Source organism: Myzus persicae, unplaced genomic scaffold (assembly GCF_001856785.1).
Source record: "Myzus persicae strain clone G006 unplaced genomic scaffold, MPER_G0061.0, whole genome shotgun sequence".
NCBI classification, from domain to species: Eukaryota; Metazoa; Arthropoda; class Insecta; order Hemiptera; family Aphididae; genus Myzus; species Myzus persicae.
Genome location: NW_019104211.1, coordinates 407,457 through 421,296, shown reverse-complemented (window position 1 = coordinate 421,296; position 13,840 = coordinate 407,457). Strand labels below are relative to the sequence as shown.

At 29.3% G+C, this 13,840-nt stretch overlaps 3 protein-coding genes across 3 annotated transcripts in view; 1 reads left to right on the top strand and 2 right to left on the bottom strand.

Annotated features, from left to right (window-relative positions):
* Window positions 1-1,441, top strand: part of LOC111040078 — an 11,239-nt gene extending 9,798 nt beyond the window's left edge. The window contains exon 6 of the mRNA XM_022323808.1: window positions 1,236-1,441. Coding sequence (XP_022179500.1) covers window positions 1,236-1,265 — 30 coding nt within the window. The 3' untranslated portion in view covers window positions 1,266-1,441. The remainder of the gene's footprint in view (window positions 1-1,235) is intronic.
* A 770-nt stretch (window positions 1,442-2,211) lies between these two features.
* LOC111040075 (histone-lysine N-methyltransferase, H3 lysine-79 specific-like) lies at window positions 2,212-4,421 on the bottom strand. Its single transcript, XM_022323805.1, has 6 exons — window positions 4,082-4,421; window positions 3,101-3,340; window positions 2,793-3,047; window positions 2,447-2,708; window positions 2,315-2,367; window positions 2,212-2,247 (listed from the first exon to the last, which is right to left on the bottom strand). Exons 1-4 carry the CDS (start codon window positions 4,156-4,158, stop codon window positions 2,528-2,530), a joined length of 753 nt encoding a protein of 250 aa, XP_022179497.1. The 5' UTR covers window positions 4,159-4,421; the 3' UTR covers window positions 2,212-2,247; window positions 2,315-2,367; window positions 2,447-2,527.
* Window positions 4,422-9,236: 4,815 nt separating this feature from the next.
* LOC111040038 (1-phosphatidylinositol 4,5-bisphosphate phosphodiesterase classes I and II) overlaps window positions 9,237-13,840 on the bottom strand; it is a 53,145-nt gene continuing 48,541 nt past the window's right edge. Inside the window, exons 13-18 of the mRNA XM_022323727.1 lie at window positions 13,454-13,765; window positions 13,133-13,358; window positions 12,230-12,455; window positions 11,787-12,134; window positions 10,739-10,883; window positions 9,237-10,394 (exon numbers count right to left, since the gene is read on the bottom strand). Of these exons, the coding sequence (XP_022179419.1) occupies window positions 10,302-10,394; window positions 10,739-10,883; window positions 11,787-12,134; window positions 12,230-12,455; window positions 13,133-13,358; window positions 13,454-13,765 (1,350 nt within the window). The 3' untranslated portion in view covers window positions 9,237-10,301. The remainder of the gene's footprint in view (window positions 10,395-10,738; window positions 10,884-11,786; window positions 12,135-12,229; window positions 12,456-13,132; window positions 13,359-13,453; window positions 13,766-13,840) is intronic.

Here is a 13,840-nt window from a genome sequence, read left to right as displayed (position 1 = left end):
TATGTGTGTGTTATACATCTAAAATTCTATCTAATTTTTATATTTTATAAGAAGTAATAAATAAAATGAGTTGTTTTAAATATATTTTGTTATACCCATTATTGATGATAAATAATATATGTCATGTAATAAGTTTTAGGGGGTGTGGGGGGAAAAGCCCCCCACATCTTATATTGATATTAAAAATATTTTGCACCTAGTGAGCTACATCTTTGCGGGCGTGCCTGCATAAGCGTGAAATTAATGAACTAAACTATATGGTTGTAACTATAGTACATAGTAGCAAATACTAACTTAGACTAATTCCAATTTTCAAACATCGATCATAATGTGACATATATTATATATACCGTAATACCGTAGACATTTCAGAGAAAAACGTCGATAACATTGATAACGTCCGTGCCGATTAAATTTAAATTTATGTTATTACTTTATTAGATTAGCTTATAAATTTATTACGACTTGTGGCATTTCGGTATTTTCGGAATTTAATAGAAATAGAAAAAAAGAGTAAATTGCTGCCAATATAAAAAAAGTGAGAGTACAAAAATTTTAAGAGCTTATAAGAGTACATGTACTCTTAAAAGAGTACTAATGGTAACCCTAGTTTCAAGCGTGTTTAAAAATTCCAAAAACAATTTAAGCATAAAAATAGGATGAACATGCTTAAAAAATCATCCTATAAGTTTACTTGACACGAATTGCAGCAACTTATTTATATATATTATATTCATGGTTGCTAATCACCAATATTGTTACCTATACGTATATATATTTTAAATTATTATAATCGTGGGTGCTGAACATAGGCTTAAATACTCTTTAAATGTATATGACATATCAAAGTTGTTAGTTGTGTTACCTACCTAATGAAAATTATTAAAAAATTTGTTTGTTTAATAACTAAAGCAATAGATACATTATTATTATAGGATTATAAATTATAATAGATAATAAGAGCGGCATAAGTAGTAGGTTTGACCAAATAAGAACATTTTGGTAAAAATAAAATAAAAATCCTATATTTTACCTTTATCATATTAAATGTCAAAACGAAATAGAAAATTAATAATTATGATAAAGGGGATACATTTCACAATAGGTATATTTTTACAAAATTTTTATATGGCAGTTATATAGCATGCAAGCCCAGTACATTACCTATAGTACAATGAAGTTAATAATATTGCATCATTATATTTATTATTAAACAGTTATTACATATTTTTTAGGGAAATGTGTTTGAGCCTGAAAATCGTTAAAGCAACAATACAGTACTTTCAACATTTTGCAACATACTAAAGTTTTGGAATATTTGTTTTAATCATAAACATAGTTACCTAATGCTTCAATAAACAGTACAATAAATGTGTATAGGTAAAATATAGAAATGGTCTGCAGTTTTAATACATTTAAATATGTCATGTAGTTGTGAAATGTAGGTAGGTAATGAAATTTATATTTTTTTAAATATTTGGTTAATGTCATACATATTTCTATCAAAAAAACTGTGTTTATATAATTTTTAGACATTTTTTTTATTGTACTATGAAATACTTATGAGAAATCTTGCATTAAATATTAAATCCTTAGTTATACAATAATTGAGCATTTTATAAATGTTTATATTTATTATATATATATATCTATTAAATGTCTTAATCATTATTGACAAATAAATTCAAATCATGGATATTTTAATAGCCTTTAACTATTAATATTTATTGTAAATAGTTTTTTTTTCTTATTTTATACTATAAATACTGGTACATCAATGGTAACAGGAACATTAATAATTTGTCCATGTTCCAAATTGTCTTTGAACATGCCTCAATCTTCTTATTTGCATGAAAATAATTTCAGGAGAAATAAACCTTCTTTCAGCGATAAAATATATTTTTGGCTAATGCTGTGGTATTTCCAGATAATGAAATTCATTACTAACATTGAAATTAGGGATTTATTTTAATCTAATGCAGATTTACATGTAGAGCAAATATTAAGTATATCCATGTTTTGCCTTGAGTCTTGCACATTCTGTAAGAATAGACAAAAAGTATATTTTATATAGTGAATTATTATTATTATCTTGTTATTATATAAGTTTTATTTTATTTTATTATATATATATACATATATACATATATACTTACAGTTATTGTGTTTATTATATTTGCATTAGCATGTGGTTTCTTCAAATCTTTTTCAAACTCCTAAAGTCGATTGCAAATTGAACAAGCATGTCTAAATTGATTATTTTAAATATTATAGTTAACATATTTGTAAGTGATATTTTTACATATAAATTTACTTTAGTTATTCAAAATTAGTGCTTCAATTGCAATTGCTTGACCTCTTTCATTTCTGAAATTATTATAACATCATAAAAAGTACATTAATAATATAATATTTGCTGTGGATAGAATAAAAATAAAATTTGTACCGCTCAGTTATTTCAACATATAGATTCTGTGTGTCTTTCAAACCAGCAACACTACTAAACACTTCGAAAATGTGTACTTATTTAATCATCTATTATTGCTTCACAAATTAATGCTATATTATAGTCTATGTTAGAAGAGGTAGATGATTCTGCAATAATTTTCCTTCTTTCCGCTTCACGCTGCTTCAGTTTTTCTCTGTTCTGCTTCCTGTATCTTTCTTGGCGTTCTTTTTTTTTTTGAATAGCATTCTTTTTTGCTGCTCTAAAAATGTAAAAATATAAACAAAAAGGAATAAAAAAAGTAAAAATACATTATTAGTGTGATGCTCATTAATGAAATATGTACCGCTCATTTTCTTGGACAGATGATGTTTGTGTTCCTTCCAAACTAGATGAACTTTGAGAATTACGATCTGTTATTTTTTTATTATTTGATTCTATTCTATTTATGTTTGAAGAGGTAGATAATTCTGTAATAATTTCTGAATTTTGTTGACGTTGCCTCCTTTCTGCTTCACGCTTCTTCAGTTTTTCTCTGTTTTGTTTCCTGTATCTTTCTTGGCGTTCTTTTTTTTTTTGAATAGCATTCTTTTTTGCTGCTCTAAAAAAGTAAAAATGTATTATTTGTATAATGATAATTAATGAAATATGTACTGCTCATATTTTTGAACAAATGATGTTTGTGTTCCTTCCAAACCAGATAAACTTTTAGAGTTAGCATCTGTTATATCTTTATTATTTGATTCCACTCCATTAATGTTTGAAGAGGAACATAATTCTGCAATAATTTCTGAATTTTGTTGACATTGCTTCCTTTCCGTTTCACGCTTCTTTAGTTTTTCTCTGTTGTGCTCTCTGTATCTTTGTTGACGTTTCTTTTTCATATCATTTACTCTAAAAATATAAATGAGTCAAAGAAAACTAAAATATATTTTAGTATAATTAAATATTTTCAGATGAATGAAAATAGTAGAAAAAACTACTAGTACAATAAGAATATTTTTTGACCACTGTGATGATTATTGAAAGTTGGGTATTGCAATGTAAGGTAATCATAGATGTATGATAAATTAAACGCGTATTGGGTGCACTAATGAACTGTCTCATTGCCTTATTGGTATCAATAAGATTAAAACTATAGACAGTACATACATCAGGATTCAATTCATCTGCACATTAACTGTTTATCTTATGAGTATTAATAATAATCCTAAAAATTGGTAAGTTAGATAGTGGCTCAGAAGGTTATGAATCTCATAGCAAAGACCACGACCGTATGAATTTTTTTTATACATTTTAACAACCAAATCAGCTGTAGTAAGTTAACTCTTTAAAATAGTGGTGTTAACATATGGGTAATGATGTAGTTGTAACTATACTTTTTATGAAGTTAATTTGAAACAAAATTACTAGTTATTTTACTTCACTAGCAGAAAACAAGCAAGATACTAGATTGGCTGTATTACCTAACGCATCAAAACAAATTGTTACTGTTAACTACACAACATAGTTAAATCAACACCTCTAGGGACCTCAGTGAAATTTAACGCTCAAATGCGTATGGAATCGACTAACAAAGTACTCAAAATAGTTTTAGGTACACATGAATTTATTATAAAAATATAATTAACTTACTCTTGACTTGAATCACTTGATTGTGTGTCATAGTGTAATTTTACTTTCTTTGCAAGAGTCTGCTTACCGTCACTCATATTTTTTTTACATTTATTAGTTTAAAATAAAAAAAAAACTTAGGCAACGAGTTTCGAATCCGAAGTGAGCAACATCACTGCTAGCAAGTGAAGAAAGATTGACTGCTAAAATGTATTATTAGTCATATATTTTGTAAATTATTCTTCTTACAATGGAAGTAAGGACCGTAGCTGCTGTATAGTTCATATTGCATATGGGAATTCCGAATACGAGATCCTCAGCGCGGTGCATATAGATAATAAAAACACTGATAGGACCACAGAATGTGATATCGCAGGATAATTGATTCTACGTTTGTTCTGTGATTCTATTATAGAACGGTAGATAACAGTTGTTATCGTACGCAATGATAATACAATCATTTTACACTGGAATGGTCATAGTCGCAGAGTTACGAGCTTTTAGCGCCAACAGCAGTTCTGAGGTCTGAGTGTCTGACTCCCGCATTTGAGATGTTCCATACACAATGTAAAGTATACTTACTAATGTAAATAGTAAATATCTACGTAATAATACTTTGATAAGTAACATTAAATAATAAATAACAATTTCGTGATCGAAGAAAATATTTGACTTCCAATATTGTTAACTGGTGTTATTTCTATAGGACTGTATATTATTATTATGTATTAATTGTAATTTCAACTAATTTGTACACCTATAATATGTTATAATCATTTTAACTCTATAATAGTACTATGGCAGTAATCCCATTTACTTGTTTTCTTGAACACAATATTTCAAAAATAAATATTTATTAATAAACTATTGAACTAAAACAAATTTACCTAACAAGTAATTGTAATAAGTCCTTCTATAAACTTTATAAATATATACTTTATTAATGAGCTTAATGTTCATAAATAAATCTAATAAGCAATAACAATGTAACAATCAAATAAAAACTATTAGGTACATTTTAAGAATTTGCTCAATAATTAATAAAAACTCCTACTTTAGGTTAGATCAATATGTTACCCGTATCACATTTTTGTGTAAAAGTCCCGATACTCAGGTTCTAGAGTCTAGACTCTAGCATATAATTGTCTTGTGAATAATTATTATCATCGATGAGTAAAAAACTATAACACTATTAAATAAAAATTGTTTAAAAAAAATTCATTTATAATACCTAAATATAGGTTGGTAAATAAAAATTAGACATTCAAAGGGTTATTGAAATAAAAATTAACATTTTAATATTTATACGGATCATATTGTTGAACATAATATAAGTATATTACCTACTGAAAAAGAATTTATTTAAATAAAATATTTTGAATATTGCCATATCAAATTTTAATAAACAATTTATAAAACGCAGACCGCTCTGATATGAAAAGTTGAGACTGATCAATGACATTTATTGGTTATAACTTATAACTTATAATAACTACATTATGATATAAATGGTCATAAAAGAATTTGGAATCTTCAATAAACACGATTGATTAAAGAAAGAAATAGAATAAAGTTTAACAAATAACAATTAATAATATTATTAATATAAAGCAACTAAAATTTTTTTTTGGTTTCGGGAGCTTTACAGGATCTATTAATTTATTACAATTATTTATTATTTAAATAAAAGTCTGTTTAAAATATCACTGTACTCTACAAACTGTAAATTAGCTTAGGTAAGAAATTAATTTTTTTTCGATAAATCGACTTTAACACAAAATGTATAAAATGGAATACTGATATAAATTATTATTAGTAAGAGATGAAAATTAAAACTTTGAAGTAATACAATCTATAAAATATTAGTTGTGAATTATAGTTATGAATACTTCGCAGGTGCCATAAACTTTTTTATAATCTTATTAGTTATTATATTTTATATAAAACTTACAAATTGCAACACTTAGGTATTGGTAAATTATTAATTAATATTTGATACTAGTCTACATAGTGATATTGATTATATCAAATGTATTAGGAGTCAAGGAATTAATATAATTATAAACATGTCTCTTAAACTTTGAAGTCTATTAATAAACATTTTCTATCACATTATTATGCTGTTGAATTTTTGTTATTTGAGTATCAGCCAATATTGATAAATATGAGTTGAACAAGGTTTTTAAAAAGTAGTTTATTCAGTAACAAAAACAATTGAAAAAATATTGTATGATCACAGTTTTTTTGTAGGTATTTTAAATTTAAATTTGAATAAAATTAGATATTTAAACAAAGAGTCACTTATTTTAGTTATTTTGTTGTAATTTAAAAATATTATTCGTATATAAATTACAATTTAATGATAAATAATTTATAAATCGATTTATAATACAATTTAAGGTTAGGTAATCCCGAAAAAGAGACGGGTTTCATTATTGTATGCTTCGTACAGTTCTCATAATCCTTCTGGATCTAACTGGTAGTTTTGCTAACAATCAATTTAGACTGAACTTTATTTTATTATGTAGGTATTGGTATAATCAAAAATAAAGTAAAATATTTAATACCTATGTTTTGAGTATAGACTACGATAAGAAGTTATCCGGCGTATAGTATAGGCAAAATAGGTACATATTAACAAGGGTTCGGTGAAAAGATGACGTTTGGATTGTTCGCGTATTTATACATTGCTTTTTTTAAAATAAAAATATGTGCATTTACGTTGTATTTTAAGGTACGTACGGTTAAGGGAATGCCCTTGTGTGTGTATAATACTATTTATATAGGTACCTATACATAAGCATACTATTATTTATTCATAAGCATTCACTCGGGGTGGTCGGAGTAGACAGTTGATCACTCCGTGAACATTTTTTTAGGTGTATTAAATTATACGTATCTTTGATAGGTATGGATATTAGAAGGAAAATAAAATTTGGGTAGTTCGAGTAGTATAATTCTATCGTTATAGCGGATTTGTGAAAAATAATTACCAGTTATAAAATATTCGTGACATAATATTTATATCAAGTCAAAAAGTAAATTTAAGCTTCAAAATAATGTGAAAACAAACTTACGTATAAACATCGATTCTTCCGGTGACTCCTATAGATGTGCAATATCTTAAGTGCTGATGTACAGTTCACCGCCTCTAAAGAAATAGCTATCATCCGACTTCATCTCCCTGTGAATTTTAACTTGAAAGTATCGAAATATTTTATGAGGACAACCCGAACAGAACGAAATATGCTAGTACAACTTCATGTTGTATACTAAAGTAATGTTTAATGACCAGCTAGTCTTTTGTTGGATTATTTTATAATCTCAGATGTATGCCGTCGATTAGGATTTCCCATAGGTGTAAGGTATTGTAAAATATGATAAATGTAAACCTCATAGCTTATACTCAATATGTCATCATATGTTTTTTTCACTATACCTATTTAGTAATAATTTACGAAATGACAAGGCTAGACAAGTTCATTAGTTTAATTAAATTAATATAGAAACATGTAAGTGGACATTTTGGATTCCATGTCAACCAAAGTAACTATGCAACGATATTTTAATGAAGTGTGCTAATTTGACACTAAAATTAATTTAAGTCACTTTTAATCGTCTATTCATACGTGTGAAAATTTATAAACATTAATTGTTTGAACGCTGTTATTGTGTTACAAACAAAATTATTTTGATACGCTTCACATTACATTTTATTTCAGTAATGGTACAACTTAAGAGTTATGCAGTGACATGACTTTTGGTTTTAAATTACATTTGTCACTTATTATATAATAATATTTTAACTTGTCATATTATCATATTGTTTTCTTGGATGACTTGTACATAATAGCTGTAATATGTATCAAAATATCTAAGTTCATTGTTCTTAGGTGAATTAATATTCTCAAACTGTAGCGATAACATTTAGGATATGAAAATAGTGTTACACTTTCGACGACTTTAGTAGAGAAGTATAAATGCTACTGTATTGAAGCTTAATAAAATAATAAATTTATATGACATAATTACTGTATATGTAGCATACTGTACTGCTTATTTTAATTTGTGTGTTAAGAGTATAAAAATCTCGATAAAAATCTCGAAACCTATAAATCATAATATTCCGAATGATTCATTAAACTCAACTTCCAAAGTATTTAACTATGTTAAAATGTATGATGTTGGTACAAACAATTTTTTAAAGCTTATTTTTGGGTTTTTTACATTTATAATTAAGATTCTTGTATGATATGAATTACACGATATAATAAAAGTGTATGATGTTGATGGATTTTGGAATGTCATTGGAAACAATATGTTTTCAGTAGCAAATTTCACCACTAGAATATGCCAATGATAATTCTATCTCACTCACTCATTTTTATCTATGTCAGAATGAAAACGTTGATGTATTAATACAAAATAGTGAACTGATTATTTATTATTTGTAAACTATAAAAATATAAAAATGTTTTATGTTAAGTGAGCATACCTATGAGACGACAAGTAGAAAGTATATTCATTCATATCACATTACAATTTTTTTACCATATGTTGACCTCAACAATAATATATATTTGTAGGTACAGTAGAACTTCGATTAACCGCCACTCTCTGTTATCCGTCATCGGTCATCGCCGAAAAAAATAAATAATTAGGCGATTAGACGATTGTCAAATGCTACGCAAGTCTTACTTCTACGTCAAATACGTAATATTTCTGCTAAAAAATCTAGAGAATCAAAAAACCAAACTAAAATTACAGATTTTTTTTTATAATATGTGTGGTATGTATGTTTATAATTTATATGTGTTATAATAATTAATTTATATGTTATATGTAAGTAATTTTTTTTTTAAAGTACACACACGTAAAAAATATAATAAATGTGTGTACATATATGTATGCACACGTTTTTTTTTGCAAAATTTCTGTTAACCGTCTATTCGATTAACCGGCATAGCCCCGGTCCCGACAGTGACGGTTAATCGAAGTTCTACTATACTCATATACTTATAACAGTCTTATAAATGATTTTTTCCAAAAAAATCAGAAAACCATTTCCCAAAAATATCTGATCACTGACCATTTAATTATTTTTTAAAAGTTTTCCCATTAAAAATAAAACTAACACATAAATATACAGACATTGGAATAAATTTACAAATCTAAATATTAGCGAGTTTAAATTGTCTTTATTATATTATTAGTTCGTGTATTACAAAGCAATACGTTGATGCTCGACTACATAGTCAAGCGTAACAGGATCTAAGATTTTATTTCTGAAAACAAACAATGATGTATATAAACGCCAGTGAGTACAATTTAAAATATTTTAAAATAACAAAATTACATTGTGTACAAGATTAAAACAAATCAGACTAGACTGATGTAAAATTAATTATTGAAATCTATCTGGTACCAACCTATATAATATATATATTTAATAACAATAATTTAATAAAACGTATAGGTACACAATACAAATATCTAGGTAATAATATAATGAAAAATTCGACGTGAGTATAATAATAAAGTAGTGTAATTAATTGTTTGCATTGTTGTAAACTATATGCATCAGACAGTAATAATATAATAAGTACACTATAATAAAGCCATATTATAGGTACACAAACATAGATAGGATAAATCTAATCAAATCAAATAGTAAAATAATAGGTATTCAGTAGAAAATAATAAAAAAAAATGTAACTGAAAAATAATGATTGTCAATGAATGTAGGTAATATAGTATACGATGTGAGGCTGCGTATAGAACAAAATTATCACAAAATGTTTAACAAAAAAATTAATATAGATATCACAATAAAAAAGGTTTGTTCGCCTTCAATAACAAAAAAAAAAAAAATAATAATAATAATAAATAAATAAAACCAATATATTACAACATAACAATAATACACTACCACCGGTCGTTGTAAATTTAATTCACAAGACTTGTACAGAACGAGAGAATACAAATAATTAAAAATAATTATAATAAATGGCAAAATTAATCAAATTAAACTACAATAACGAGTTAAATCGATCGGTCAGTCTTTAGGGATCGACATTGAAATCAGCGCAAGTGTCTCTAAACTTACTTTTTCAAATGCATCACATATTATAAAATATTATTTATTGCCTCTGATTAGAATAATTTTTTTCTTTTTTGTATTTACTAGGCGCCTATTGGCTAGTACCCTAACTACGTAGCTAGTTGTACGACTTTATTCGTATCATTGTTTGAACTCGGTCTTAATGCTCGGCCCAACCCCGAATTCAACATTTTGTATTTTGGCCTCGAATTCTTTGATCAATTCCGCTTTTGCCTGGAAAAAAAATCTATCACATATTATACGATTCGCAAACTATGCACACGACTTGTATACAACTTTTACGTTTGAATCGGTGTAATAAAAACCTTATATGTATGTACGATTCTGCAGTACTCGTATAAAAAGTTCAATTATGGTATTTTTGTCGAAAAAAAATTTGAAATAAAATTTAGAAAAATATTCATAGGCAAAAAATAAATATAAAAACACTGGACATAACAATCTTTAAAAAATATTGTTACTTATCTAAAAAATATGCACAAAATATTTGTATTAAAACGATGTCATACTTAAACCATTTTATTCGAGTAGAGCAGAATTATTATGTTTCAGCTTACTTTTTTCTTGAGATCATTAAAATTTTGTCTGATTTCTTCGTGCTGTTTTTCTAGCTCCTCAGTCTTCTTCTCGTAGATCTGAGCCAATCGCACCCGTTCATTCACACCCTTTTCCACCATCGAACTGGATACTTCTCGCTTGATCCTATACACCGAACAACATAAAAAACTTAATACCATACAAATGATTTTTTATTTGTAACTAGCTGTCCCACCCGGTGTTGTCAGGGCAAAAGTCACCTTAGATGAAAACAGAGATTTTTTACATTATATTAATGAAAGCTGACCCGGCAAACGTTGTTTTGCCAAGTTAATTATAGCATCATTTTTTTGTATTTCCTTTAGTGGGTACCGCAGCATGTTTTTTAGCTACCAACCTACAAAATCGGCTGGAATCTACTGGAATGTCTGGAGGACAGTTGCAAAACGTACTGTGGTAGGGATTCAGTAATGCACATAATACATACAGGTCTTATGTCCCTAGTGTTTTTTAGTTTTGTCTGTTGTTGACTGTGTGTTGTAACTATTTTTTACACTGTTTTTTCTCCTGATTTACCATTTAATATTACAGTGTAAAATATTTAAAAATGTCGTTTGTTGATAAAGATACTCACAGCCAGAGTAAAAAAAATATTTATTGTGTGTATAATACAATAAATTATTATTATTTTAGTTATAATTTATACCATTCCCTATTTCAACCCCTTACAGTCCTTTTTTAGTATTAAAAAGTAGCCTATGTACTTCATATGTGTCTAAACTATCCATGTACCAAATTTAATTTACATCGGTTTAGTAGTTTCGGAGCTTGTTCAATACAAACAATCAAATCTTTCCACTTTATAATATTATAGTATAGATGCATAACATTTTTTTTTGACATTGGCCAACTATTGTTTATTCCATATTGTTAATATTTGAAAATGATAAAAAATTGCCTACACATAATATAGGCCCTTCTAACGTTATCCGAGGATAATTAATGTCTCTGATTTCGTGTATACATTCACGATATATATTAAAAATATACATCTATGAACTACCGTACCTTCCAATCTCGTCTTTGTCCTTGTGTATTTTTGCCAACGATTTCATTTCATGTCGCCGGCGGTCCTGCAACTTTTTCATCACTTCCGCGGTTTCTTTATCCAACAGCACGCGCAACATTTTCATCTGGTTCGATTGCGACGAACGCATCACTTTCTCCAACGACGAGAACACGATCTCGTGATATTTTTCACGGAGGTCCCGCTCCTGTACCACGTGCTCTTTGCCGATGGCCAACAACCGTTCGGACTGGCTTCTGGACATCCTCGGCATCGAACTGGTCGAATTGTCAGTGTCGCATTCCGAAGATTCCGAAGCGTCTTGGTTGCTCTGCAAAATGCTCTCCTGACTGTGGGACACGAAACGAATATACGGTATAACGTTTTTGTTTTTATATGTCATAATATGTTTAGGACGGACAAACGAGATCACAATAATTATTACATATTTTTTATCGACAGCCGCTTGACGAATCTGGAACTCATCGAGAACTTGGATATCCGCATCCGTTCCGAATCGTGTGACGATTTCAGGTGCTGTATGCGGTGTCTCTCTTTTTCGTGTTTCCTCCGGAGCATTTCCAGCTTTTTCTCGAGCTCCATTTTCTTATCCTTTACCAGCTTGTTGTCGTTAAGCTTTGAAAGAGATTCGGCGACTACGCCTTCGCTCACTGCAAAAACAAAACAATATTATAGAATACATACATGTATGTCTCGATAAAAGCACAAATCTCGGTGAAACCTATGATTTACCGGTAAATGTTGGCGAAAGTCTAAAATTGTTTACCAATTATTAAGTGATATTATTCCGTTTACTTTATACTCGTGTATAATTACAACAGTATACGTCAACTTAAAAATAATAATTATTATTATTTAAGTGTATAAGGCACCTACAATCTACATTAGCTACTACCTAGAAGTAGAAGTACCTTTAGAAACCGAATATGTAGAAATAAGGGAAGGAGAAAATATAATACCAGGCCGGACACAAAAAATGAACAGTTGTTATGTTTATCTTAAAATGTATTAAATGTCGTTTGTAAAAGTCCGAACTTCGAAAATTATTCTGAGTTTGACCAGACTATTTTGTGTATCCTAGGTTTTACCGAAATCAATCAGTAAATGTCCGAAATTCTGGCTTTTACAAACAGCAGTCGGTAAAACCCATTATTTACCGATAAATCTTAGGTTTCACCGGTATTCGCACTTTTACCGTATCATATAATATTATGTGGTTGACGGGTATATATTATATTATGGTGCTATCTCTATATTATATAATGTTATGATGTTCGACTGGATGTCTCGTGATCACCGATCGAGTAAAAATTCGAATCCAACTCACGGGAAGTAGACAATAACACCGGAAGATTCCTCTGGGAGCCTTTCGGACCCTTGCTGAAGTCATCGTTGACCGAATAGTCCATCGTCGACACGGGATTAGTAGTCACGGATTTCCGGTGCGGCGCCGACAGTGTAACCGTCATGTGGTGGCCGGTGGGCAAGTCTGGGCAGCTGGTCTGGTGGCGGGTGACCGGTTTTACGTCTCGTTCTGCCGGTGCGACACTCGCCTCAATTGATAACGAGCACAGATTAGATAACGATGCGGGATTGTCGCATTATGTATAAATATTACGAGACGACGTCAATCGTCAATCGAGCTTACTTCGTCGACGGATTGGTCCAGTTCGTCCGCGAAGACGGCTAATTGCTTGGTGCGTTTGTCCAGATCGGATTGGAATTTGATGGGATTAGCCAGAGCCTCGGCGAAATCCGATAAGCCGTCCGGGACGTAGTCTTTCACGGTGATTTTTAAGAACAACGTTCCGCAAGGCAGGGGCTGACCCATTTCGTTACGCAAGACGACGTGTCTATATCCTGGGCAGAGGCCAACCACCGGAATGACCCGATGGCCGATCAACTTTCCGGACTCCTCGAAAACAGCTAGACGCAAAGACGCGAGTTGGGGGAGGACCACCTGAAACACAAACATTTTTATAATATGTGTACAGAACTAGGCCATACACTGCAGCGGTTCCCTAACCGGGGGGGG